This window comes from Ostrinia furnacalis, unplaced genomic scaffold (assembly GCF_004193835.3).
Source record: "Ostrinia furnacalis isolate ACB-3 unplaced genomic scaffold, ASM419383v2 OfSCF1301, whole genome shotgun sequence".
Lineage (NCBI taxonomy): Eukaryota > Metazoa > Arthropoda > Insecta > Lepidoptera > Crambidae > Ostrinia > Ostrinia furnacalis.
In genome coordinates, this window is record NW_021131540.1 from 96,831 (window position 1) to 120,851 (window position 24,021).

The window sequence follows — 24,021 nt, forward strand, 5'->3', positions numbered from 1 at the left end:
AAGCTCTTTTAGGGTAACTGTGCCTTTCTGAAGAACTCGGACGATTTTGTTGGCGCAGCCTTGATGTTTCTCTCGTGGAAGGCATTTGCGATTCAGCCAAGGATCCCATTGAATACCCAGATAAACAATTTGTTTTTGGGGTACAAGCTGACTCTTTTTGATGTTTATTTGCCACCCCAGGTGACTTAGAATTTGTACTACTTTGCACACTTGATTTTTTAGCACTGTGGCATCCTGGTGTGCCAATAAAAAATCGTCTATAAAAACTATTATGCGAATTCCCTGTTCTCTTAATATTTGGGCAATCCAGTTCGTTACTGATGCGAAAATCTTCGGGGCTGTGCTTAGGCCAAACGGAAGACATGTCATCTGTAACAGTTCCCCGTTGTAAATTAGCCGTAGAAACCGTCTTTGGGCTTGGGTTATGGCGACATGAAAATAGGCCTGCGAAATGTCGATTTTGCATAGCCAGTCGTGCGGTTGTAGAAAGTCCGGCACTCGGCACACATTTATTAGTTTGAAATGCTCTGTTATAACATATTTGTTCAGAGTTTTTAGGTTGAAAATGGGACGGTAGGAATGGGCGTCTTTTTGGATTAAGAATATTGTTGACAGAAAGCTTGGAGTTGGAGGTTTTACCACCTCCAAAACTCCCTCTTTTTTCATTTGATTTATTATTTTTGTCATGGCGGGGGAGGGTGGGATATTCAAAGCACTCTTCTCCAGATTTGGTAAAGCAAGAGGTGGCCTTTGTGCAAATGGAATACGATAACCCTTTATGATTTGGAGAATGTACTTTGGAGCTCCCATCTCCTCCCACTGGGCAATGAATTTGGTCAATTGCCCTGCTCTGAACGCTGTAGCATTCGGCGAGTCATGATTTTTTGTTTTTATTTGTAGTTTCGGATTTCGTGTTCGTGGCTGTGGCTGCGAACCTCCGATTTCCACGGTATTGGTCACCAGGTCTGTATTGTCGCCCGGGACGGGAGCGAAATGCGCCTCTAGAGTTGCCTGCTCCTCTACGATTNTCGTAAGAAGAGTTCAGAGGCACGCGATAGAAAGAGACAAAACTTGTAGGTGAATAAAATTGTAGGTACGTAGTGCTGTGCGAGCTGAATTCCACTGTATCGCGTCGTAGCAAGACTCGCATTTATTTAAATGGTCTTGCGGAGTAATCCTTCTGTACCTGTACTATTACTTATTCTGTGCCGTAACACAGTCCAAAGAAGAAACACTATCATCTGAACCTACCAGGCACGGCACCGCCAGCAGCTAGGACTTAGAGCGACCCTGTTTAGTGGGACTATCACCCGTATTACGTCCACAAAAGAACCATAATCACCTGAACACAGCGAGCAATCGCTCCGCTCGCACGCTGTCCCCGTCATACACATACAGGTGGTCCCACCCGCACTCCGTAGCGAAGCTCTCTAACCGCACCCGCAGCGCCGGTGGCCCTGGACCCAGCCACGGTGGCGCTAGCAGCCACGAACATTGGGTGCTGCTAACATTAGGAGTCAGAGAGACCTGTGTTGGAGGGACTATCGCCCGTAACACAGTCCACAAAAGAACCATAATCACCTGAACACAGCGAGCAATCGCTCCGCTCGCACGCTGTCCCCATCATACACATAGAGGTGGTCCCACCCGCACTCCGTAGCGAAGCTCTCTAACCGCACCCGCAGCGCCGGTGGCCCTGGGCCCAGCCACGGCGGCGCTAGCAGCCACGAGCATTGGGTGCTCACGCTATAGTTACCGGGGCCGTCGGTTATGACCCCAGTAGGGGATGTCAGCCTGGAATGATAGAATTTGAGATAAGTACACTGTAAATGAAGAAGAATAGATTGATATCGATAGCAGTGATACTAGGACTCCATTGGATTAGAACAGCTGCTCAACAAAAAACACTAACCTTGGGTTGCATCATCTTACTTTAATTAGTTATAAAAAATGACAAACAAAAACTTAAGTTATAGTTACGGTTAAAGTTAAGGTGATGCAACTCAGCCTATAAAAGAGGTCCATATTACAGAACACAACTCAAAAAACACTCTGGACGCATTCGTAACTAGATTCCATTTCAAACATAGATGGAGGCTTTTATTGGTTGAATTTTAATTAAACCACTCACCCAAATGGACTCAAAATTGGATGACAAAAAGGGATTGGATATGAGATTTAGGACAAGCAGAAAATAAAAGAAGCCAGTAATAGCTTATATACAAAAATGCATTTGTCCATTTATTATTTCTTAAATCAAACTGCATAAAGTTTTATCAACATTTTCTACACAAAAATGATTGGTAAACACATTCATTCATTACATAAATAAAATTCATTACAGCATAATAACATCATCAAAAGTATTAAAATGCTAAGTTGTAAACAAATATGAAAGCAAGGTCAATGTTGGTAATTAATTAGGTATTATTAATAGGTAGTAAATTTTCCCTTAGTAGTCAGTCTCATAATCAGTAAAACCTAAAAAATATCACATAATTTGAGCGTCATATTGTCTAGACCAGTGTTTCCTAATGACTATGACCCACCACTGGGTCGCGAGCGAACATTGAGTGGGCCCTGCCTGTAGAACGACACACCACCTTACCGATCCAAGTCCTTTATTTAGATATATTGGTAACGGTTAAATTTCCTATAGGTGGGTCTCGAGTTTGGGAACTTGTATTAGATGAGTCATAGCCGAGACAACTTTGGGAACCACTGGTCTAGACCAGTTATTTCAGGTTTATTCACGTTCTATCAAAAAACAATACAAAGGATTTCAACGTCAGTGCCAGTAGAACAATAAATGCAATGATCATACACACAAAACAGATGTAGATAACGTTTGCCATTGCTGTTCATTTGCATAAATATAAATAACTTCCACATTATCAGGAAAGCGACCAGTTTATATCTGATTGCGTTGGAAAATCACCAAAAACATTATTAAACAATTAGCAGGAAATTTTTACACACAAAAACATTTAAAAAATTGGTCATTTACGAATACTTTTTTGATATTGTATTTAAACTTTGAACCAAAAATTTTATGTTGATGGTTACTAAAGTCCATCTTGCTGCTTTGCTGGCAAAAATCCTAAATAGTTGCTTAATAATGATGAAGTTTTTACAGTCCCATTAATTAAGTTTTTAAGCTAACTAAAAAGACAAGGAAAGACATTGCACTAACTAGATAGGTAACATGCTAAAAAGACTAATAGAGAGGGGTCNATAATTTCTCATAAATCTATCATAAAAGTCATGTCTAATCAGTGATAATTATTATATTATTATTATAGTAGTAATTTAAAATTGATGTTATTAAACCTCTATATTTTAGGTAGGTAGACAGACAGGTAATTAACTTCACCAAAATCTAAGAGAACATGCTTCCCCTTAATTACCTCTTGAAATTTTAAGAAATTTTAAAAGATTAATTTTTATTTCCGAATGCTCGTATCTCAAAATCAATATTGACATGTTCATTAATTATGGATAATCTTAACTAAACCGGTATAATATGTATTAAGTAATTATGAAACCATTAATTGAGTGTGTAGATTAATTAGCTTTAAAATTAATTCAATGATCACGATTTGCTCAAAACTGATTCGAATCAAACTTATGAGGTTTTGTGAGGGGTCTGGCCAGACTTCCGTCTGTGTGCACCTTGGCAGACTCGAAACGAACCCACATAATTAATTATTCCATTCGAAATAATAATTATAGTAAGTAGTAATTGCAGAATCGCACTTCCTCCGGAGCTAGGGGTGTGCCGTTCATTAAATGAAACAATGCATTTTCAACAAATGAAAGAAATTTATTGTATACAGGTTTTAAATATCCTCGCACGTTCTTACACCTGCCTAACCAGCCACGTCATTAAGATATTAACGTAAGTTATAAAGATCTTACAGATAAAGAACATTACATATGAAAAAAAAATCACCTCAAATGATGCTAAAGTTACAGTATACGTAAGAAACAGTTTTTACAAACATTGTCTACAATTCCACAATTTCAAATCAACTTTTTATGTCGCCTAGCGACTTTTTTTTGGACGTTATTTAACTTTTTATCAAAAAGTCAGTCGAATCGCCGTAAGCTTAGCTCTTTCAATTTTTCCCACTCAAAATTTGACTAGATTTAATACAATATGCTTTGCCAATCACGTTTTTGCCAATTTCACCTTATTTTCCACTCGAGTGTGTGAGTAAAGAACAATAATAAAAACTATAAACATCACTTTTCTTACTGAGGAAGTGAAAAAAATATATAATATTCATAATTAATTTATCAATAAAAATAATATTAATGAGTCGCTAATGTTAACGAAAAATCATTTATCTTTTATTATAATTAAACAATAATAATAAAAACTAAAGGAACAAAATAACAAAAATATAGAGGCGAGTAAGGTATATTGAAAAAAATATTTCATTAAAACTTGTACTCAATAATTAAATAACAATATAATAATTTGATCTTGTTAGCTTCTTTAGCGAATTATATATTATAAAAAAACATGAGCCATTCAATTATAGGAGATAACACTGTGAATCTTATGTATTGGTCCATTACCTGATTTTTTCCAATCACAAACGAAAATTAGTAATTTTTAACGTTTTCGCAAAGAAACATTCTTAAAAAGAAGGAATGTTCCTCAGCAATGTGATGTGTTTTGTCGTTAAGCGTCACTTTTCAATAAATATATCGTGAAATAAGTTGAATGTACACTATCCACTTCAGTTAAGATAACATTATTAATATGTCTAAAATTAAATGCTTCTTCTTGTACATATTTTTAAAAAGAAACGAATGTTGAACATTCTATGTCGCATCAGCAACATTAATTTACTGTCTGTATCATATACCCTTCCACGATAATTCTAAATGTCAATAATAATAAGTCAATTATTGTAATAATAGTACAATAATTATTGTTTAAAATTAATCATCTAGAAATACATACAGTTGTAAAGGAAAAAAAAGTGACAATAAAGATGGAACTTACATTTAGAAACGCGTTTGGTCGTTTTTCAAACACAAAAGTACAATTTGGGACATAAATATGTTTCTTTAGGTGCTATTCAAAGTACATAATGTCTAATTCTGTGTTTGAAAAACAACTTGAATTATAGAAATAGGTACAGTTACACAAACAAGTAACTTGTGTTCACATGCTTAGAAATAAGATCTGGCATTGTCTTTTACAAATCCCGTCCGACGAAAGCTATGCGCGATTCAAATTCAAAATTCGAGTTAGACCATTCGAAAACTGAATATTTTTTTTTATAACCATCACGCAACAGTTTCGAGTTTCGGAAACGCGTTAGGAGGTACGATTGCACTCACATTCTCGCTGAAATCTAGTTTATATTTTTAATTAAAAATGCAACTTCCCTTCATTGTCTTTTTGTTCCTGGACCAGTCGAGGACCGTTCAAGACTAACCTAACCCTTACGCAGAATTTATTTTTACGAAAAAAATTAACAAAATATTAAAGAATTACTACCTGCTACCTATTAATTCAAAATTACACTACAATACAACTAAAATGCTTAAACTATGTGGAAAAATGATTGAACAATATACAATAAAAATGATTCACTAATAAACCAGTGATCCCTTCGGCAGACAAAGACGCTCAACGCCAAAGTGTTGTAAAAACTTTTTTGCCATTCTTTTATTTTTTTACTATTATAATGAGGTATTTCGACAGAGGCAGTTTACAAACACGAAATTTATTATATTTTAACATTCTTTTGTCTTTAATTTTGTGACTTTGACACGGAGCGTCTTTCTCGGCGTTGTTTTTAAAATAACCAACTGCGTAGAAAATTGCTTTGGGCTCAGCGTTAGTCAGCGTGTATTCTAGTAAACTATTTCCAGGGCTGAGTTGATTATTTTAAGCGCTCGGGACCATTGTCAATAACATGTTAAGTGTAAAGGCGGCGTATACCTTTGTACAGACCGGCCCAGTGCAGCGCACTCGGCATTTTCTACTACATATCAGTCGCAACTCTCATTAACCGGGAATGAACCCCAAACACTTTGCACAAAAACAATGACGTATAACATCTCAATATAATATTATAATCATATATTGGGTTATTTAAAAAATAAAGCCACTTAAAATTAACTAACGTTACAAAATAAGATTAAACAACATAATTATTTGTTCCCGATGCAAAAAATATTTTTTTATATTATAATAATAATAATAAAAAAACTAATAACATTCTAAACGGAATGTTTATTAATATCTAAGTTCTTTTTGCAAATTGTCCCATCCTATTTCTGTACAAACTTACACAAAAATAACCTTTTTATTTAAGCTATCAACAAATGTCAGGCATAACACACAGATTCGTGTACGTATTTAAAAAAAATGTTGTTCGATTTTCAAATTTTCAAACGCAACTCGAAATGCGGTCTGGTGGGGGCTTATTATGTAACACGAAGAATAAAATAGATTTCTCCATACTTAATGTCCAATGTAGAAAAAGTTGACATCACTTAGATAAATGCACATAACGTTTAATATAATATAGATAATTCTTTAGGATTAAATGCTAAAAAGACGTCGAAAATTATGCACAGTGAAACAAAGGTGAAGACATGCTATCGACTAGTTTAAAATTTCGAATATAAAAATTTTTGTTTATTTTTTTTCTCTCAGAGAATGCTTTCGACATCTCGCCATCCGGATATGTATTATGATTCAGATATAGCCAACAACACCAACTATGAGAGACCGCGGCAGGCAGGTACTAAGTGTATGTCGAAATGTCGAGGCTATCTCTCTAGTACCCCTATTTTGCACATCACTCGTGGTCTTTCAAGAAAAAGTATGACATTAATTTTTAACTTGTATATAATATATGTATATTTTAATTACATACACAATACAAAGACTTCTTAATTTCCTTGAGGCGCACATGTACACATAACTTACAATAAGTATCGTATGATAATTTATATCCAAATAGTTTTTACCTAAATTTATTCTGGGAGAGCGTATACAATTTTTCATCTCGTACTTCATTAATATACTTTTGATTGAACACCAAAAAATTTCACAAATTTGAAGATATCATTTTTTTTGAGGATTTTTGGGCTAATTTATTTTTTAAAGTTGACAAGAATATAATAATGATTATCCACACTTTTGTATAGTCGATAAAACATTTAAAACTTGGACCATGAAAAATAAGAATATATCTTCTTAAGATACAATAATAGTACATAAAATATATATAAGTTCGCTAGATGTATTAAAGTATGTACGTGTATGTATATATGTGGGGTGAGTCCCCGGTCGTCGAACAAACCGCACTCGTAATACCTAAATATCACATTCAGTAATATGGAAATCCACGTGTTAGCTTAGACACAGTTAAATTACTATTTTATACAAAATAATAATTGCACATAAGTTCGAACTCGCGTCGTACGGCCGAGCGTCGGAGACAACCCTACTGCTCTCTCTTTCGATAATCTCGCGATAGAAAAAGACGGCACGACAACCGCACTACCCGCCGAATAGCGCTAATAATTTCATTCAATATATTACCTATCTAATTATAAAAACACCGCACAAAATCTGCAATAGTTCACTTAAAAATCGATAACATTTACACTCATAGCTAGCTTTATAATTAATTTGTTACATTGTTTTTTTTACTTAAAATTATTTAAATAGTTAATTTTTAACTTTAACTTTTGGTTGTCTTTTACTTAAAACAAGGTCAAAAATCGAGGCTTTTCAGTTTCGCGGAAATTTTGTACAACCCTGACATCTGTGGAACGCGCAGTGTCATTCTGTACTCGGTTACATTTTTACGAAATCATCTCGGTGAAGAATTTTTGAACGACTTTAAAAACGTATCAATGATAATTTTAAAATGTAAATATTAATTTGTTTTACAAGTAGGTGCCACTCACGAATCTGGATTTGACAAGTCAAAATGTCTTCGTAACGAAATGAAATGTCATAATGGTCAGAACAACACTGGAGCCTCAACGGATGACGCCAAAAGGATCCGAACGTCGGTATCTAAGACTACTTGTGATTTTGCATAGTAAAGCTGTGTTACGTTGAACTGGTTGTGACTTTTAGGTAACTATTGTGTTATTTGGTGATTAAGGTGTCCACGTATATGTAGAGTGAAGAGAGTCTGGGCCGACAGAGGGAAGCTAAACCCAAACCATATGCAAGTGTGAAACGACCGGCGCGAGCGGCGCGGTCCTGGGTACGGATAAAAGCCTGCAGCTAACGTTATTGTCACTACAACAGTATACACAAATAATGCGTGAGTTTCGTACGAAGAATCCTTAAATGTTCTATTGCACACTAAAAAGTCGTCAATGAAGTGTCGCGTCGCCTCGCCGGTACGGGGCCGGTCCGGCCGGGCGCAATAGGCCCCCGGGGACCGCGCGTACCCGCGACCGACGCCCAGGCACAGCGGCTGGCCCCGGGCGCGGGGCTCGCGCCCCGGCGGCGCTCAGGGCAGGACTCGCGCCTCTCCCAACGGAATGTACTTTACATAATATTATCACAAGACTGAGGAGATCGGAGCGTCTCGGCGCGTTTCGGAATCGGCGACCGACGGCGGCCGGGAGGGGCGGGCCTCGGGCCCTAGGCGCGGTCGGGGGGCGCGGGCGGCGCGGCGGGCGGCGCGGGCGGCGACGCGGGCGCGGGCGGCGTGGGCGTGCCGTTGCGCGGCNCCCAGAGACCAATATTTCAGTTTTATTGCAGATATTTTACTCAATAACAAATAGGTAGTTTTACAAATAACACAGCAATAAGTTGTGTTAATGCATTGAGGAAAAAGGTAACAGCAACGTCTATTAAGATTATGGTGGAAAATTATTATGAAGGTAAGAAACTGATGTAGGTAAATGAGTATGAAATGATTATCTAATCGTAAAACTTGTTATTTTTTGTTTTACGTCATTATAATGGTGTATAATGAACGGATTTTTTGATGGATTTGAATTTTGTTTACCTCAGTTAATAAATATTAATTTTATACACTCAAATATTAAGTCCCAATGAACAAGGCTCTTCTCTGGGTACCAGATAATGTTATAACAAAAAAAATACATTTAAAATCTTTGTGACCAGTTTATGTAATTTTAAGAGTATGATTTTTTCTAATACATAATAATAGGGAATTAATTATGGTTCTCAACCATGATATTTATTATGTCGTACAGTAGTACGATAAAGCTTGATGTCGGCTGTGGTTCTACAGCCGTGGTCACTATTAAAAAGCCATGTACGCTTATTTTTGATATAGTTGCTGGCAGCAAATCATATTGTTTAGAATGATTGATAGAATAGGTAAGTCATCATCATCAATTATAACAATAATAGACCAGGTCAAGCAGTTTTCTTTCATGTTAAAATTTACATTACATCTGTTAACCATTCCTACAAGTTTGTTAACAATTGTGAGCACTTAGTGGATGAGCAATCCACTAGTATTTCCAATTGACTTGTTAGGGTTAATCCTGTAAATAACCTGCAAAGTAAGTTGTCTTCTAAACCAGGTATAGGGACATAAATAATAGAAAGAAGGTTCTTAATTTACCAAAACAGAAATCATACGGGTCTTAGCCGAGACATTCGCGACAACCAAGTCACTCGACAAATTACAGACTTTAAATTAGTCGCAGACGGCCACGGCCTTCGTAATAGCTCAGGAAGAAGTGAAGAAGCCAAATAAGATAATTGGATAATCCTACGCTGGCTTTCTCTTGCAAAATCACACTTGTTTTCAACATGTCACGAAGGCGCGTCTGTCAAATAGGTCACTGACACTGAACTGGCAATTTCGCATACAATTTTTGAGAAAACCACACAACAAATTGCACTCACTTGACTTTCCCGCCGCAGTATTGACACTCAGGACCCTGCCAACCCTCGTAGCACACGCATGTATCATTTTTACACACACCATTTATACAGTTATGGTCACTACACCTAGAAAGTACACCATCACAAAACAATAACACTATGAGGACTGAACATAGGAATGGTGAAAACCATGAGAATTTTCGTCTGTATTTTGATTTGAACAGAAATAAGAACATTTGTAGCGATTCTACCATTTTGCTGTGTGCATTTTCAACGAGTTTTGTTAGCGCGGACGTGAAGCGGTTCAACGTCGCGTAGTTTTCGTACGGTACTAAATTTTGGGGCTGCCACATTTGAAAAAAATATTCCCTAAAATATTCCGACAAATTAAATCATCTCAAAAGTCAATCCAATATTGTTAAGTTTCGTAAAATTCAAATTTTTGTTTCATACGTGGGTATTTCGCCGAAACAGTAAATTTTCTGTGTCCAGGCAGGCGAACACATGTTTTTTTATATCTATACGTATAAAACTATTTTTATGGGAAAGTTCATCAAAAGTTTTATTTGTTTTTGCTATTACAATAGCAGATACTACAAATAATAGCGTAGAAAAACTTAATCAAAAGTCGTTTTTCTAATTTCCTTGTTATGTCCATTACTGTTGTTTGCCAAAATGAAGGCACACTATAACAAATTGAAGCGTAATTTCATTCTAATAGCACTCTGTTTATATTTGAGAAACGTTTGGCTATCGGAAAATACAAAGATTAAATGTCAAATACTTAAAGGAAGGAAATAAAGTGAAGTTAAGTTCTTGTCCGAGTCAAAAGTATAATTTCCCTGGGTCTTCATTTCGACCATTGTAGTAACGAAACGAAAGAACTTAGAATGTAATGCACTGCACCGTTACACTCGGCCATTTCGTCCCAAAAGGCCATCGAGGCAGGGCAGTACTACGTTGACCAGTTTCGCCACAAATCGCATAAGTAGGTCCTCCTTGGGTTTTTGTTTACTAAAAAGTCAATTTCTTTGGACGGCTTTTTGCAACTAAACAATGGATTAATTTTATTGTTTATTTACACAGATGTAGTGTCTGTAGGGGTAAACCCATGATTTAAATAGTAAATGCATAGGGTAAATAGGTTTTTGTCTGTGGTGTCTTTTAGGCATAAATCTAATTTCTTTGGCTCTAATTTCCTTGTTTTCCGTGGCATAAAATGGCCTAGGAAATTATAAAAGACCATTTTTAATTCGGCGTAAAGTAAAATTTTGGGTATTTCTTTATTGGAATAAGTTTAAAATTGACATTTTAATAAATGGGTATCATAATAGATATAGAACAACTTGTTTTTAACTCTAAACTCAATCTACTGCATTTATCTTCCTTATTTGTGTAAAAAGGTCGTAATGATACAATATTTATTGCTATGTTGGCTTGCGAATGTACACAAAAATGGGTCGAACAAAAAAAAGCAAATCACAGAAGAAAACTTAGAGAAAAAAATATTTATAATAATTTCCTTGGCTACCAAAAGTTCATGACCTTATAACTTTGTTACTAAAACGAATTATGACACCCCTTTTAGATATATTAGCTTAGTTTTTGCTACTTAATGCAATAGGAAACTAAAAATAGTTAAAAACAAAAAAATATTTCGTACCAAGGAAATTAGGCAAAATTGACCATTTTTGGCGAAATACCCACGTAGGTATTATTAATAAAATAACTTATGAGTCTAAGTAAATAAAGAGAGACAGTACCAAATTACAAAATTCACTTAATGAAGTAAGTAACAAAATTCAGTATGGTAGGTATAAGATTTCGTATGTTACAACCATGATTTGTGACGTGCTTAATAAAATTACATAAAGTATTAAAGACAAAAATAAACTTTCGAAAAAATTTTCACGATAATAATACAATTTCAGTTTACTAATGTTTCAATATCGAAAGAAATATTGTATGGGAATCAACTTATAAACTAATAAGTGTCTGTGTCTGTTAAAAAAAACGTATTATGATGAAAAAACAATATGAAAAAAATAAAAATGTTCCAATGGAAAATACGAAAACTAAATGAATTTTAACCCTGTAATCGATGGTAGAATTTTAAAACTTGCAACCCTTAGATGACATTAATGTTGAAGATGAAGGTGCGTTCAAGCAATTATTTTTTTATCTAGTTAACTATTCAAAAACTAGTTGATAAAATATAAACTGAAATTAATAAATTTTGTCATAAAAATCTTAATAATAATAATATTTTAATTAATACATTTTTCAAATTTTTATATACAACTTAACTATCCTAGTGACATCTAGTGTCAAATTTCGAAGTTGTTTTGTACTGTTAGTACAAATATGACACGCTAGATGGCGTTAGCTACACACAACAAAAATATTATCCGACTACAGAAATGAAGGATAACCATGTTACAACCCCAAGGACTGGATGGTTAGGATTAGATCGTATTTCGTAAAAATATTTTGAAAACTAGTGAAAAAAATAGTTAATTGAGGTTTTGTTGCAACAATATTTTATTAAAAGCTCACCTTTACTCCGATGGTGAGATGGTGACATGCCCTATCCAAACTTTATTTTTTAAGGTATCGGTACAGAGATCTCAGTCCTTGACTGACAAAGACATAAAAATGTGGTAACCTTAATGATTTAGTTAGGCGGTAAGTAAGGTAATACTTAGTAGTTTTCATAATACTTAAGAAATATCTCCCGTATAGTTATTCCATAACATTTTAAACTTCTCCTTAGGAAACATTACCTATTTTTAATAGCAATCTCTCTGTGCTTCCACGCAGCACAGATTCAAAAACAATCGGCCATTACAGCTACGCAGGCTGCAAAAAGACATTGTTCTGAGAAAAGGTCTGAAACGCAGTTTTCTTTTGTTTGGAAAAAGATCATTTTCACTATGATTGTAGCACTGAATGCTCTCATTATTTTAATAAGTAAATCATTGTAATGTGAAAAGCACTTTTTACTACACTTTGTTTTTAGCTAAATACTTACAACACCTGATCACCTGTGAAACACACTTTCCATTATTTTACGTTGAAGAGACGGTTTTGCAGCGATAAGACCGCCAAAACCCGTTTCAATTGTCTTTATTTTATTTATTTTTCAATTTGGGGAGAACGTTACGTGTAGGTATCATTATTATGGTCATTTCTACTGCAGTGCCCTTTTAAAAAGGAAAATTATTGAAGATTTGGTCTACACTTTCCATGGTCAGATGGATTAGAGAGTCCTGATGTTCGCATAATTTGTTCCTAAGTCGATTCCATAAAGTTAAATTTTACCTAGTTATAGGGTCGCCTCTTACGATATCCACGAGAAGCGTGGGGTGGTTCCATTCCACTCTGTCGGAAACACACTTCCTAATGTTCATGCGTCATCATTATCATCGTCACCATCATCATCGTCATCATTTCAGCCATAGGACGTCCACTGCTGAACATAGGCCTACCCCAATGATTTCCTTAATTTATCCTAGCAGCGCCCCTTCGGTCGTCAGTTCTGCATAATTTGTGCCATTGCTACTTCAGCTTGCTAATCCGTCGGGCTATGACAGCGACTTTAGTTCGTTTACGGATCTCCTTATTTCTGATTCTGAGTCTAATGTTACTGTTATACTTACATAAAAATCTCCCCATTTTTAGAAAATCTAACAGAAGTTTAAAGAACTGAAGTAACTGGCTATCATTATTATGTAGTTTCGTGTGGCGTGCTATATTCGGCTAAAAGACTAACATAAAATGCTGGACTAAATACAATACCACGAATTTGGAGTGCCTTGAAGTTTCATTTTCGACTAGATTCTATCTCGTGGCAGTTTGTGAGATTCAGAATGAGTTTCTTAATGAAGTAGTTAGTGGATATCGATGGGTAGGTACTTCATTCAGCAGCCAATTTTGACTTTTTGATGTCATCTTACCAGAGCATCTTGAGTCTATAGAAGGCTTCTTGCTTAAGTAGGTTCTTATGACGGGAAATATTTCTGAAAAATGCTTATAAGATTTGATATGAATTAATTAACAGACGGAGGTAGGTACATACTCGTACTTAATAGGAACTTTCCACAATAACAATGCACTAATAAATTTTAAATTAAACGAATTACCTAACTCAACGAAGAATAACAATTTTGCTTCTATAACATTGTTAAAACAACTTACTTCAGCTTAATTTTGCTCCCAATTATAACTATGATCGATTTTCACATGAATTTGAGCTCGTAAACAACGATTGTTAAGGGCATTAATTTAATTATCCTCCAAAGAAACAAAGTTACAACATTCGTATCACGTTAATTTACTAGGCATTTTTGTCCGGTAAAAAAGCGGAGACTCTATTAAGTAGCGCCAGTTGCTATCAATTCCATTGTAAACTCTATCAAAACTTTATTGATTACAATACACGGGAAGAAGTTTAATTTACATACTAAAACTTTATTGCACACACAAAAAAAAGCGGTACCTACATAAAGGCGAACTTAATGCCATGTGGATTGTGCCATTCTCTACCAGCTGAGTTTCGGTTCTTAAATAATATTGTGCTCAGTCAGGAAGTGTTATGTATAATAAGTATTAAGAAAGTATTTTTTTAATGTCTGAAGTTCTATTACTTACCCATAATGCAAGATTTGCTTAGTTTGGGATTCGTCGTTCGTTTGTTCGTTTCAGCCAAATGCCGTCCACTGCTGGACAAAGGCCTTCCCCAAGGTTTTCCTTCCACATCCAGCATCCCGTATCTAGCCTCTTCCCACTCGGGAATTTGGGAGCTCAACTAACAGGTGTAAACTGCATTGGACCGACTATAATTTACATTTCCTTTTTTTTATGAAATGCCCTTTGTTATGCTCAGGGCCCCGATAGGTTAAAAGACGGTCCTATCATTCAGGTCCTAACAGCCATGGTCATGGATGAATGACAGACTTTTAAAACTGAAAGAAAAGGGTCTCAAAATATTATGTAGTCATGTACGAGTACCTATCTACTACAGAGGTATTTTGAGACTACGTACTTACGGTAGACTCTTCGGTTGTTTCTTAGCCGTGGTCATAAGCAGACTAACGCCCGTATTCACAAACATTACTATGAGGTCTCACAGTGCGAGTGGACGCATAGGGTGACACACGAACCAATCACAGAGCACTATTCAACGCTTTGCGTTCGATTTGCTTCTTCGCTTAAGCAAGCATCGTTTGTGAATACGGGCGTTAGTACATCCACAAGGAAAGGGCTGGTCTCTATCAGCTTATCCCTTTTCGTAACAGACCCCTTTTAAGCTTTTCGTCGAAAATGCTCAGCGGTACTAATGCTCGGCGCGCATGCGATGATATTTCGAGGCACGTTAATTTTTGAGAGCCGTTTGTGATAAACTCAATGCTTTAGTACAGTTCACAGCAGAAGACTACGTGCAGTTTTAAAATAGTTCCTATTGCAGCTAGATAGTACCTACTGATTACGTGCTTACTGGCGTTGCAGACGTCTGTACCTACTTAAGTAAGTAGGTATACGAAAAGTAATGAACAGGGATACCTAAATTTTTCACCTTTCCAAGTTTTGTCTAAGGTGTATAGGGTTTGTGAAGTTAGGGCGTTTAGAGTTAGAAGATTGGCTCTACATGAGATTTTGAGGTACCTAAAACAAAACTTTTTGTGATAATTTATAAGGATAATTTAATAATCAAAAATATTTTGTTTTCCCTCAAAATCCCGAAAAGGTTGTGAATTTTGACCCACTAATTTTAAAATTATAAGGAACTTGTTCTCGAAGTTTTTTAGTTCGAAGGTAATTAATAAAACTGTAGCTGTGTGCAATTTTCTTTAGCAACGCCTGCACGCGAACTCTGGCGCAACTGAACTCTGCCCGTTTAAAAATCATGGACTTTAAAATTCAAACGCTATTCGAATTATAAGTTCGAAAATGTTAACGTTCTAGAATTTTATGTTCTAAAATCAATTTATTCACAACAGGCCGCTGCATAACGTGAGAACTAATTATTTTAAGTTAATTCTTGTACCATATTTTAATGAAAAACTTGTCTAGTTGGCTGTGTCTAGGTGAACAATTTTACCGTTCATTCAATTACGTAAACTTAATTAGAAAATCGTGTCTGACTAACAGATCAATCAGGGTATAGCCAAAAATACAGTCTAGGAAGTGAAAAGAACCAGCTAACTTTGAAAACTCGAGGGATTTGGAAAAGACTGTCACCTTAAGCCACCAAGCCACCAACCAACAGTACTAAACTATCTTTGTTTAATAAGTTTCTGATTAAATCATAATATTGAATGACAGATAGTTAGACACGTGACAACTTACTCGTAAAAGGGCTCTATTGTTTACCAAAGTTTATACGAAACTTCCAATCTAAAACTAAAAGTCACATAAGTAAATTGCAAGAAAGATCAATGATTCCACAAACGTTTTGTTTTACTTACTCTTAAATTATTTGAAAACACGCTGCAATTAGGACCTACTAGGTAGGTTGAAGTAGGCGTCAGTTTTCTTATTTTAATTCTTATAACTTAATAAATATCATAGCTTAGCATCTTTTAAATAAATAAGCTATATAACTTCATAAGTTTATTTTCGGAAACACATAAAGCTATTCCAAAATCGTTACAAACAGTTGTCGATAATTCCAAGCATTGTAGAGTCCGTTATTTGTTCAACCGAAGTCGCGGTTAAAAAATAGCTTTCGGCGAAAATTTTAAACCACCGAACTATAATTATACCAAAATTGCTATGGGGTTTTGTTTTTGAAGTCGGAAGCCGAAGTAATACTCAAGATAGTATCTCTACAAGGATTCCCAGATGTGAGTGTTGGTTGGGTAGTTTTTAAGTGTCTTCAGAAAGGGTTATGTTAGTATGTATTTCATGAATTTTTTTTGTAGATTTAAATAAATAATGAACATTGTTTCTTCCTGTAAGAATTATAATGGATGAAAGTTATTTTATCGAACAAAAAAGTTTTTAAAAGTCACATAAAAGTATAACTTAATTAGTTTTCGGTAATTAGGCTTTTATAAAGTTACTAGCTTTCCGCCCGCGGCTTTGATTCTATGCCAAATTTCATCAAAATCTGTTCAGTGGTTTAGGCGTGAAAGCAAGACAGACAGACTGAGTTACTTTCGCATTTATAATATTAGTATAGAAGTATTAGATCAGAGTAGTTTAAATTACAGCTTGTCTATAAGTTCACCGACTACAGAATCGGGATTCAGTATGTGCTATTTAATGGGTTTTTTCAACCAAGGTACCTACTTAGGTAAATTAGGTTTGCAAACAAATTGGAATCATTGCGTCATTCCAAAAAATTTGAAAATGTTACATAGGTACTTTTAATTTCATCTTGTTAATTCTACACTACTTTTTTTTAAATAATTGTCAAACGACATCAAACGATATTATACATTTTATGTTATGTACTTACTCGCAGTTACATATTATTATGTAATTTATTTCCAACCCTTAAAACCTCATTTCCAACCAAGATTTCCCATCTGCATTCCGCCCAGGCCGGTGCTCTTAAAAAACAAAAATTCAAATTTCGAATCCGATACCGAAACGGGCAGGCTCCCCAGTGCAGCTGCGGTGGCCAAGGTCAGTGCCATTGTGCGAGTGCATTGCCCAAACACTGCGAAAAATACCGCGCTGCGCGAGTGTGCGCCGACGAAAAGTATCCGAATTGCGCGCCAAAGATTATTTTGGGGGTGCGCAGAGGTGCACGTTTGTTGAGGTAGGTCTTGCGCACGCAGGTGGATCTTAAAGGTAGAGCTACCAGTATTATTATTATCTGTGGTAAAGCACAATTACGACGGATTATGGGCATTTCTACTGTACGGTGTATTTTTTCTCAATTCGGTGCTAAAATTTATATTTAGTTTTTTAAGTAGTTTCAATACAAAAAAATAAATGTTACTCCATTCTGAATGTAAAAATAGCATTGTCACTAAATATTGTTAAGTGGTTTATGAGAAATGTTAAGCATCGAATTGAGAGAGCACCGAATTGAGAAAATGAATCACGGAATTGAGAAATGAATCTCCAAATATAAAAGTCGCTCCGCAAACTTAGAATTGATGACATTATGAAGCAATACCTAATGTATTTCAATAATTAATATAATAAATACTTAAAACGTTTTGATATCTGATTGCTGGTCTATTAGTTAGATGGTTCATTTTAGGTTTATGTGGTGTTATTTTTGGCCCCGGACACGTGATTTTCTTGGCCGGTGGAATGACCCTAAAACCCAAGGACTTGCAATAAAGAAACTCATTTATATAGCTTTATTAACTATCCCTTGTTCTGTGAATGTGGGTTTCATAATGGGGAAGTTATTATTTCAAAAGTTATGAAGCAAAAACGAGTAAATTCTGGAAACCGGACACTCCATTTTAGGCCAAATTTCGCCCGTTTTTGAACTTTCGGATTTTTTCAAGGCGAGATGTAAAACCTGGCGGTCTTCTAAATATGCTCTCCATCAAGTCAAGAGTCTTATAAATACGTGTGATTTTTTTCAAGTCCGTACTTCAATTTTAAAGGTTCATTTTTCGCCCCAGTAGGTCGATCGGTCGTCCTCGTAGAAATGCCCTTATACAATTTTAATGCTCAGTGATTTACATTGGAATGAAAATGGTATTTTCATTCAAATACCACTTATTTGTCCTTGTCCAGCAGTGGACGTCTTTCGGCGGAAACGAACCACTTATTAGCCCAGCGACGGCGTTCCTATCTATAGTAATTTCTTTTCAGATTGGATTCATTGTGATAGAGGTGATTCAAGTATAATTTTATCTACATTTATAAATAGTACCTAATTTTACCTAAGATATTTTTAAGTATGTGTCTCACCTGAGAATTGAACTGATGATCGCCCGTCCACGAGTCAAACACTGACCATTACGCCACAAATGGCACTGTCTTTGATTTAGGTACTTAACTATAACTTGCCCACCATTCTTCTTTATTCTTTGACCAGAATAAGAACAAAAAATATCGTCAGCCAGTCATAGCACCCGAATTGCACACACATGCGCACACAAGAGCAAGAGAGTAAGGTCATGGTCTCTTTTTGCGATTCGGCACTTTTCGGCCGTTTTCGGTTTCGTTCGGCGCTGCTCCGGCGCAGGGTCAGGGTTGGACGGTGATTTTTAGACTTCTTTTTTCTTTGGCATCCTTTGTTCGGCTTTTTCGGACCTAAAAGGTTTGTTTACATTTATTTTTAATGCGTTTCGAGTGGCCGGCGCACGTTCAGCGTCTACCTGTTTAGGGCGTTACTTTTTATTACATAGGTAACGATTGGGTCCTCCTAATCGTATGTGGTTTAGTTTAAATACAATGTATTTTGCTTTCACTGGTGGTTTGTTACGTATTACACATGGTATTACATTCTACTATGTTCTGATTAGACACACAACGTAATTTTTAAATGACTTAAAAAGGAGGAGGTTCTATGTTCCATTGTATGTTTTTTTTAAATTTTGTAGTAATAAAAGTTTGATCAAACAGATTATGTAGCCTTTTATTTATTTTTTATCAAAAAGCCATGGATATGTTGTGTGTACAAGATACATTGTAAAATCATAATTACAGCTTTTGTATTCCAAAAAAGTAAAGCCGCAACTCAGGCCATCTCAATTTATTTAGATACAAAAATAGTATTGCAATTTCAACAGAAATAACCGCCGAATTGAACCGCTGCGAACTGGTTCCTCTCTTTTATTTTGGCGGGCCCGCATTAAGCCGCCCGCCATCTTGAGGTTTTGTTTTTTTCTATTTTGCAAAATTCGTAGCCTTGGGACCGAGCGGGCCCGCCGGCGACGCGAAAAATGATCAACAAATTGAACACTCAAAATTGAATTATTGAAGGAAGTGTGTTATTTGCGGTTTTTTGACTCGGCTACTGTTCTTTACTTTATCTTTTCAGCGGTTATTTTTTGAGATATAACATTTGGCCGATGCGAGTTGTCAAAAAAAGTTTTCTTACAAAATTGAGGTTTTGAGGTCAAAAATAGTTGACGTTCTGTAATTTATTTATTTGGTGTTTTGATGATAAACTGACAGTTGCATGTTGTCAGTTTTTGCTCTATTTTTTCAGTAAAACAGTTGTTTATTTAAAAGAGGCAGTTAAGTAACTACTTAGGTACCTATTTGGTTTTAGATACGTAATAGTAGTAGGTAATAAGAAAAAAAAAACTGATTAAGTAATTTAATTGTAGCGTCAATATCGTATCTTTTCACTATGGTGAAAGAAGATACTTATTAAATTAATATTTACAAAAAAGGGAAATAAATGTTAAACTAAGTATAACCCTTTCAGCCCAGCCGAACACAATTGTGACGTTAGTTTAAAGATAAATTTTGGCGGTATTTTAAGACGTAAGTGATCGGGCCCACAGCCGCACAATTGTGACGGATATGCTCTATCTATTGGTGTGAGTAAGATAGCCAGCAAGCGCCGCGAAATTCAAATTAAAACGGGTTCATTTTGCCGTTGTTGTTGTTCAGGGTATCGCTGCGTGTGAGTGATTCTAATTACATTAAAATTATGCCATTGCTATGTTATTATTGTGATTTATAGTTAATTATGAACTGTTTTACGTAACAGTGAATTAATTTGTTTGTATTTTTGGTTAATTCTCAAGAAAAAGTGTCACAGAAGTATAAAGTCACAATTGTATCACTGCGGGCCCAACTACATACTACATTGCAATGGCTAGATATATTTTTTTCCCTAATTACGATACAATTGGGGTGTTACTGGAACAGTAAGATATAGAAGATGTTCATGGGGCATGTGTGCAAGATTAGAAGATTCTTATTCCTCCAAGAATGATGCTCCACTCTCATCATTGAGGGCAACCCCCAATCAAAATGATGGCAAATGGATAAAAAAAAAGATTTCGTGGCAAGACTACTAGTCAAGCTCAAGATAAATAAAGTAATGAACAGCCCAAATCATTAGCGGAGTACTTAGAAATTTATTTTAATGCCGATCTGTTTGTAATGTTTGCTATCGCTGCTGAGCAATATTAAATGGCCGAAAAAGGCCAGCAAATGAAATCGCAATGTAGATCTAATGAAATCAAAATAATCTTTGGGGTTCATGGGACTATGAATTGCATTATATGCCCTCGAATCAATTTTTTTTGTATTGTGACTTTGAATGAGTTGGGCCCACGATGATACAATTGTACGCCCCCTGAAAAACCATGAAAACAACATAGTACCACTGAAAATGTTCAATTTTCATTTTCTCTGATCCCCAAAGATAATGAATATCGAGTTTTTTTATTACTACCTTGTTTAGTTTCGTCGTGGGTCTGAAAGGGATAATTTCTCATAAATCTATCATAAAAGTCATGTCTAATCAGTGATAATTATTATATTATTATTATAGTAGTAATTTAAAATTGATGTTATTAAACCTCTATATTTTAGGTAGGTAGACAGACAGGTAATTAACTTCACCAAAATCTAAGAGAACATGCTTCCCCTTAATTACCTCTTGAAATTTTAAGAAATTTTAAAAGATTAATTTTTATTTCCGAATGCTCGTATCTCAAAATCAATATTGACATGTTCATTAATTATGGATAATCTTAACTAAACCGGTATAATATGTATTAAGTAATTATGAAACCATTAATTGAGTGTGTAGATTAATTAGCTTTAAAATTAATTCAATGATCACGATTTGCTCAAAACTGATTCGAATCAAACTTATGAGGTTTTGTGAGGGGTCTGGCCAGACTTCCGTCTGTGTGCACCTTGGCAGACTCGAAACGAACCCACATAATTAATTATTCCATTCGAAATAATAATTATAGTAAGTAGTAATTGCAGAATCGCACTTCCTCCGGAGCTAGGGGTGTGCCGTTCATTAAATGAAACAATGCATTTTCAACAAATGAAAGAAATTTATTGTATACAGGTTTTAAATATCCTCGCACGTTCTTACACCTGCCTAACCAGCCACGTCATTAAGATATTAACGTAAGTTATAAAGATCTTACAGATAAAGAACATTACATATGAAAAAAAAATCACCTCAAATGATGCTAAAGTTACAGTATACGTAAGAAACAGTTTTTACAAACATTGTCTACAATTCCACAATTTCAAATCAACTTTTTATGTCGCCTAGCGACTTTTTTTTGGACGTTATTTAACTTTTTATCAAAAAGTCAGTCGAATCGCCGTAAGCTTAGCTCTTTCAATTTTTCCCACTCAAAATTTGACTAGATTTAATACAATATGCTTTGCCAATCACGTTTTTGCCAATTTCACCTTATTTTCCACTCGAGTGTGTGAGTAAAGAACAATAATAAAAACTATAAACATCACTTTTCTTACTGAGGAAGTGAAAAAAATATATAATATTCATAATTAATTTATCAATAAAAATAATATTAATGAGTCGCTAATGTTAACGAAAAATCATTTATCTTTTATTATAATTAAACAATAATAATAAAAACTAAAGGAACAAAATAACAAAAATATAGAGGCGAGTAAGGTATATTGAAAAAAATATTTCATTAAAACTTGTACTCAATAATTAAATAACAATATAATAATTTGATCTTGTTAGCTTCTTTAGCGAATTATATATTATAAAAAAACATGAGCCATTCAATTATAGGAGATAACACTGTGAATCTTATGTATTGGTCCATTACCTGATTTTTTCCAATCACAAACGAAAATTAGTAATTTTTAACGTTTTCGCAAAGAAACATTCTTAAAAAGAAGGAATGTTCCTCAGCAATGTGATGTGTTTTGTCGTTAAGCGTCACTTTTCAATAAATATATCGTGAAATAAGTTGAATGTACACTATCCACTTCAGTTAAGATAACATTATTAATATGTCTAAAATTAAATGCTTCTTCTTGTACATATTTTTAAAAAGAAACGAATGTTGAACATTCTATGTCGCATCAGCAACATTAATTTACTGTCTGTATCATATACCCTTCCACGATAATTCTAAATGTCAATAATAATAAGTCAATTATTGTAATAATAGTACAATAATTATTGTTTAAAATTAATCATCTAGAAATACATACAGTTGTAAAGGAAAAAAAAGTGACAATAAAGATGGAACTTACATTTAGAAACGCGTTTGGTCGTTTTTCAAACACAAAAGTACAATTTGGGACATAAATATGTTTCTTTAGGTGCTATTCAAAGTACATAATGTCTAATTCTGTGTTTGAAAAACAACTTGAATTATAGAAATAGGTACAGTTACACAAACAAGTAACTTGTGTTCACATGCTTAGAAATAAGATCTGGCATTGTCTTTTACAAATCCCGTCCGACGAAAGCTATGCGCGATTCAAATTCAAAATTCGAGTTAGACCATTCGAAAACTGAATATTTTTTTTTATAACCATCACGCAACAGTTTCGAGTTTCGGAAACGCGTTAGGAGGTACGATTGCACTCACATTCTCGCTGAAATCTAGTTTATATTTTTAATTAAAAATGCAACTTCCCTTCATTGTCTTTTTGTTCCTGGACCAGTCGAGGACCGTTCAAGACTAACCTAACCCTTACGCAGAATTTATTTTTACGAAAAAAATTAACAAAATATTAAAGAATTACTACCTGCTACCTATTAATTCAAAATTACACTACAATACAACTAAAATGCTTAAACTATGTGGAAAAATGATTGAACAATATACAATAAAAATGATTCACTAATAAACCAGTGATCCCTTCGGCAGACAAAGACGCTCAACGCCAAAGTGTTGTAAAAACTTTTTTGCCATTCTTTTATTTTTTTACTATTATAATGAGGTATTTCGACAGAGGCAGTTTACAAACACGAAATTTATTATATTTTAACATTCTTTTGTCTTTAATTTTGTGACTTTGACACGGAGCGTCTTTCTCGGCGTTGTTTTTAAAATAACCAACTGCGTAGAAAATTGCTTTGGGCTCAGCGTTAGTCAGCGTGTATTCTAGTAAACTATTTCCAGGGCTGAGTTGATTATTTTAAGCGCTCGGGACCATTGTCAATAACATGTTAAGTGTAAAGGCGGCGTATACCTTTGTACAGACCGGCCCAGTGCAGCGCACTCGGCATTTTCTACTACATATCAGTC

General features: G+C 35.0%; 1 protein-coding gene across 1 annotated transcript in view; it reads right to left on the reverse strand.

Annotated features, from left to right (window-relative positions):
- dsd (attractin-like protein dsd) overlaps positions 1-10,186 on the reverse strand; it is a 54,048-nt gene extending 43,862 nt beyond the window's left edge. Inside the window, exons 1-2 of the mRNA XM_028303818.1 lie at positions 9,890-10,186; positions 1,582-1,794 (exon numbers count right to left, since the gene is read on the reverse strand). Coding sequence (XP_028159619.1) covers positions 1,582-1,794; positions 9,890-10,122 — 446 coding nt within the window. The 5' untranslated portion in view covers positions 10,123-10,186. The remainder of the gene's footprint in view (positions 1-1,581; positions 1,795-9,889) is intronic.
- Positions 10,187-24,021: the final 13,835 nt, after the last annotated feature.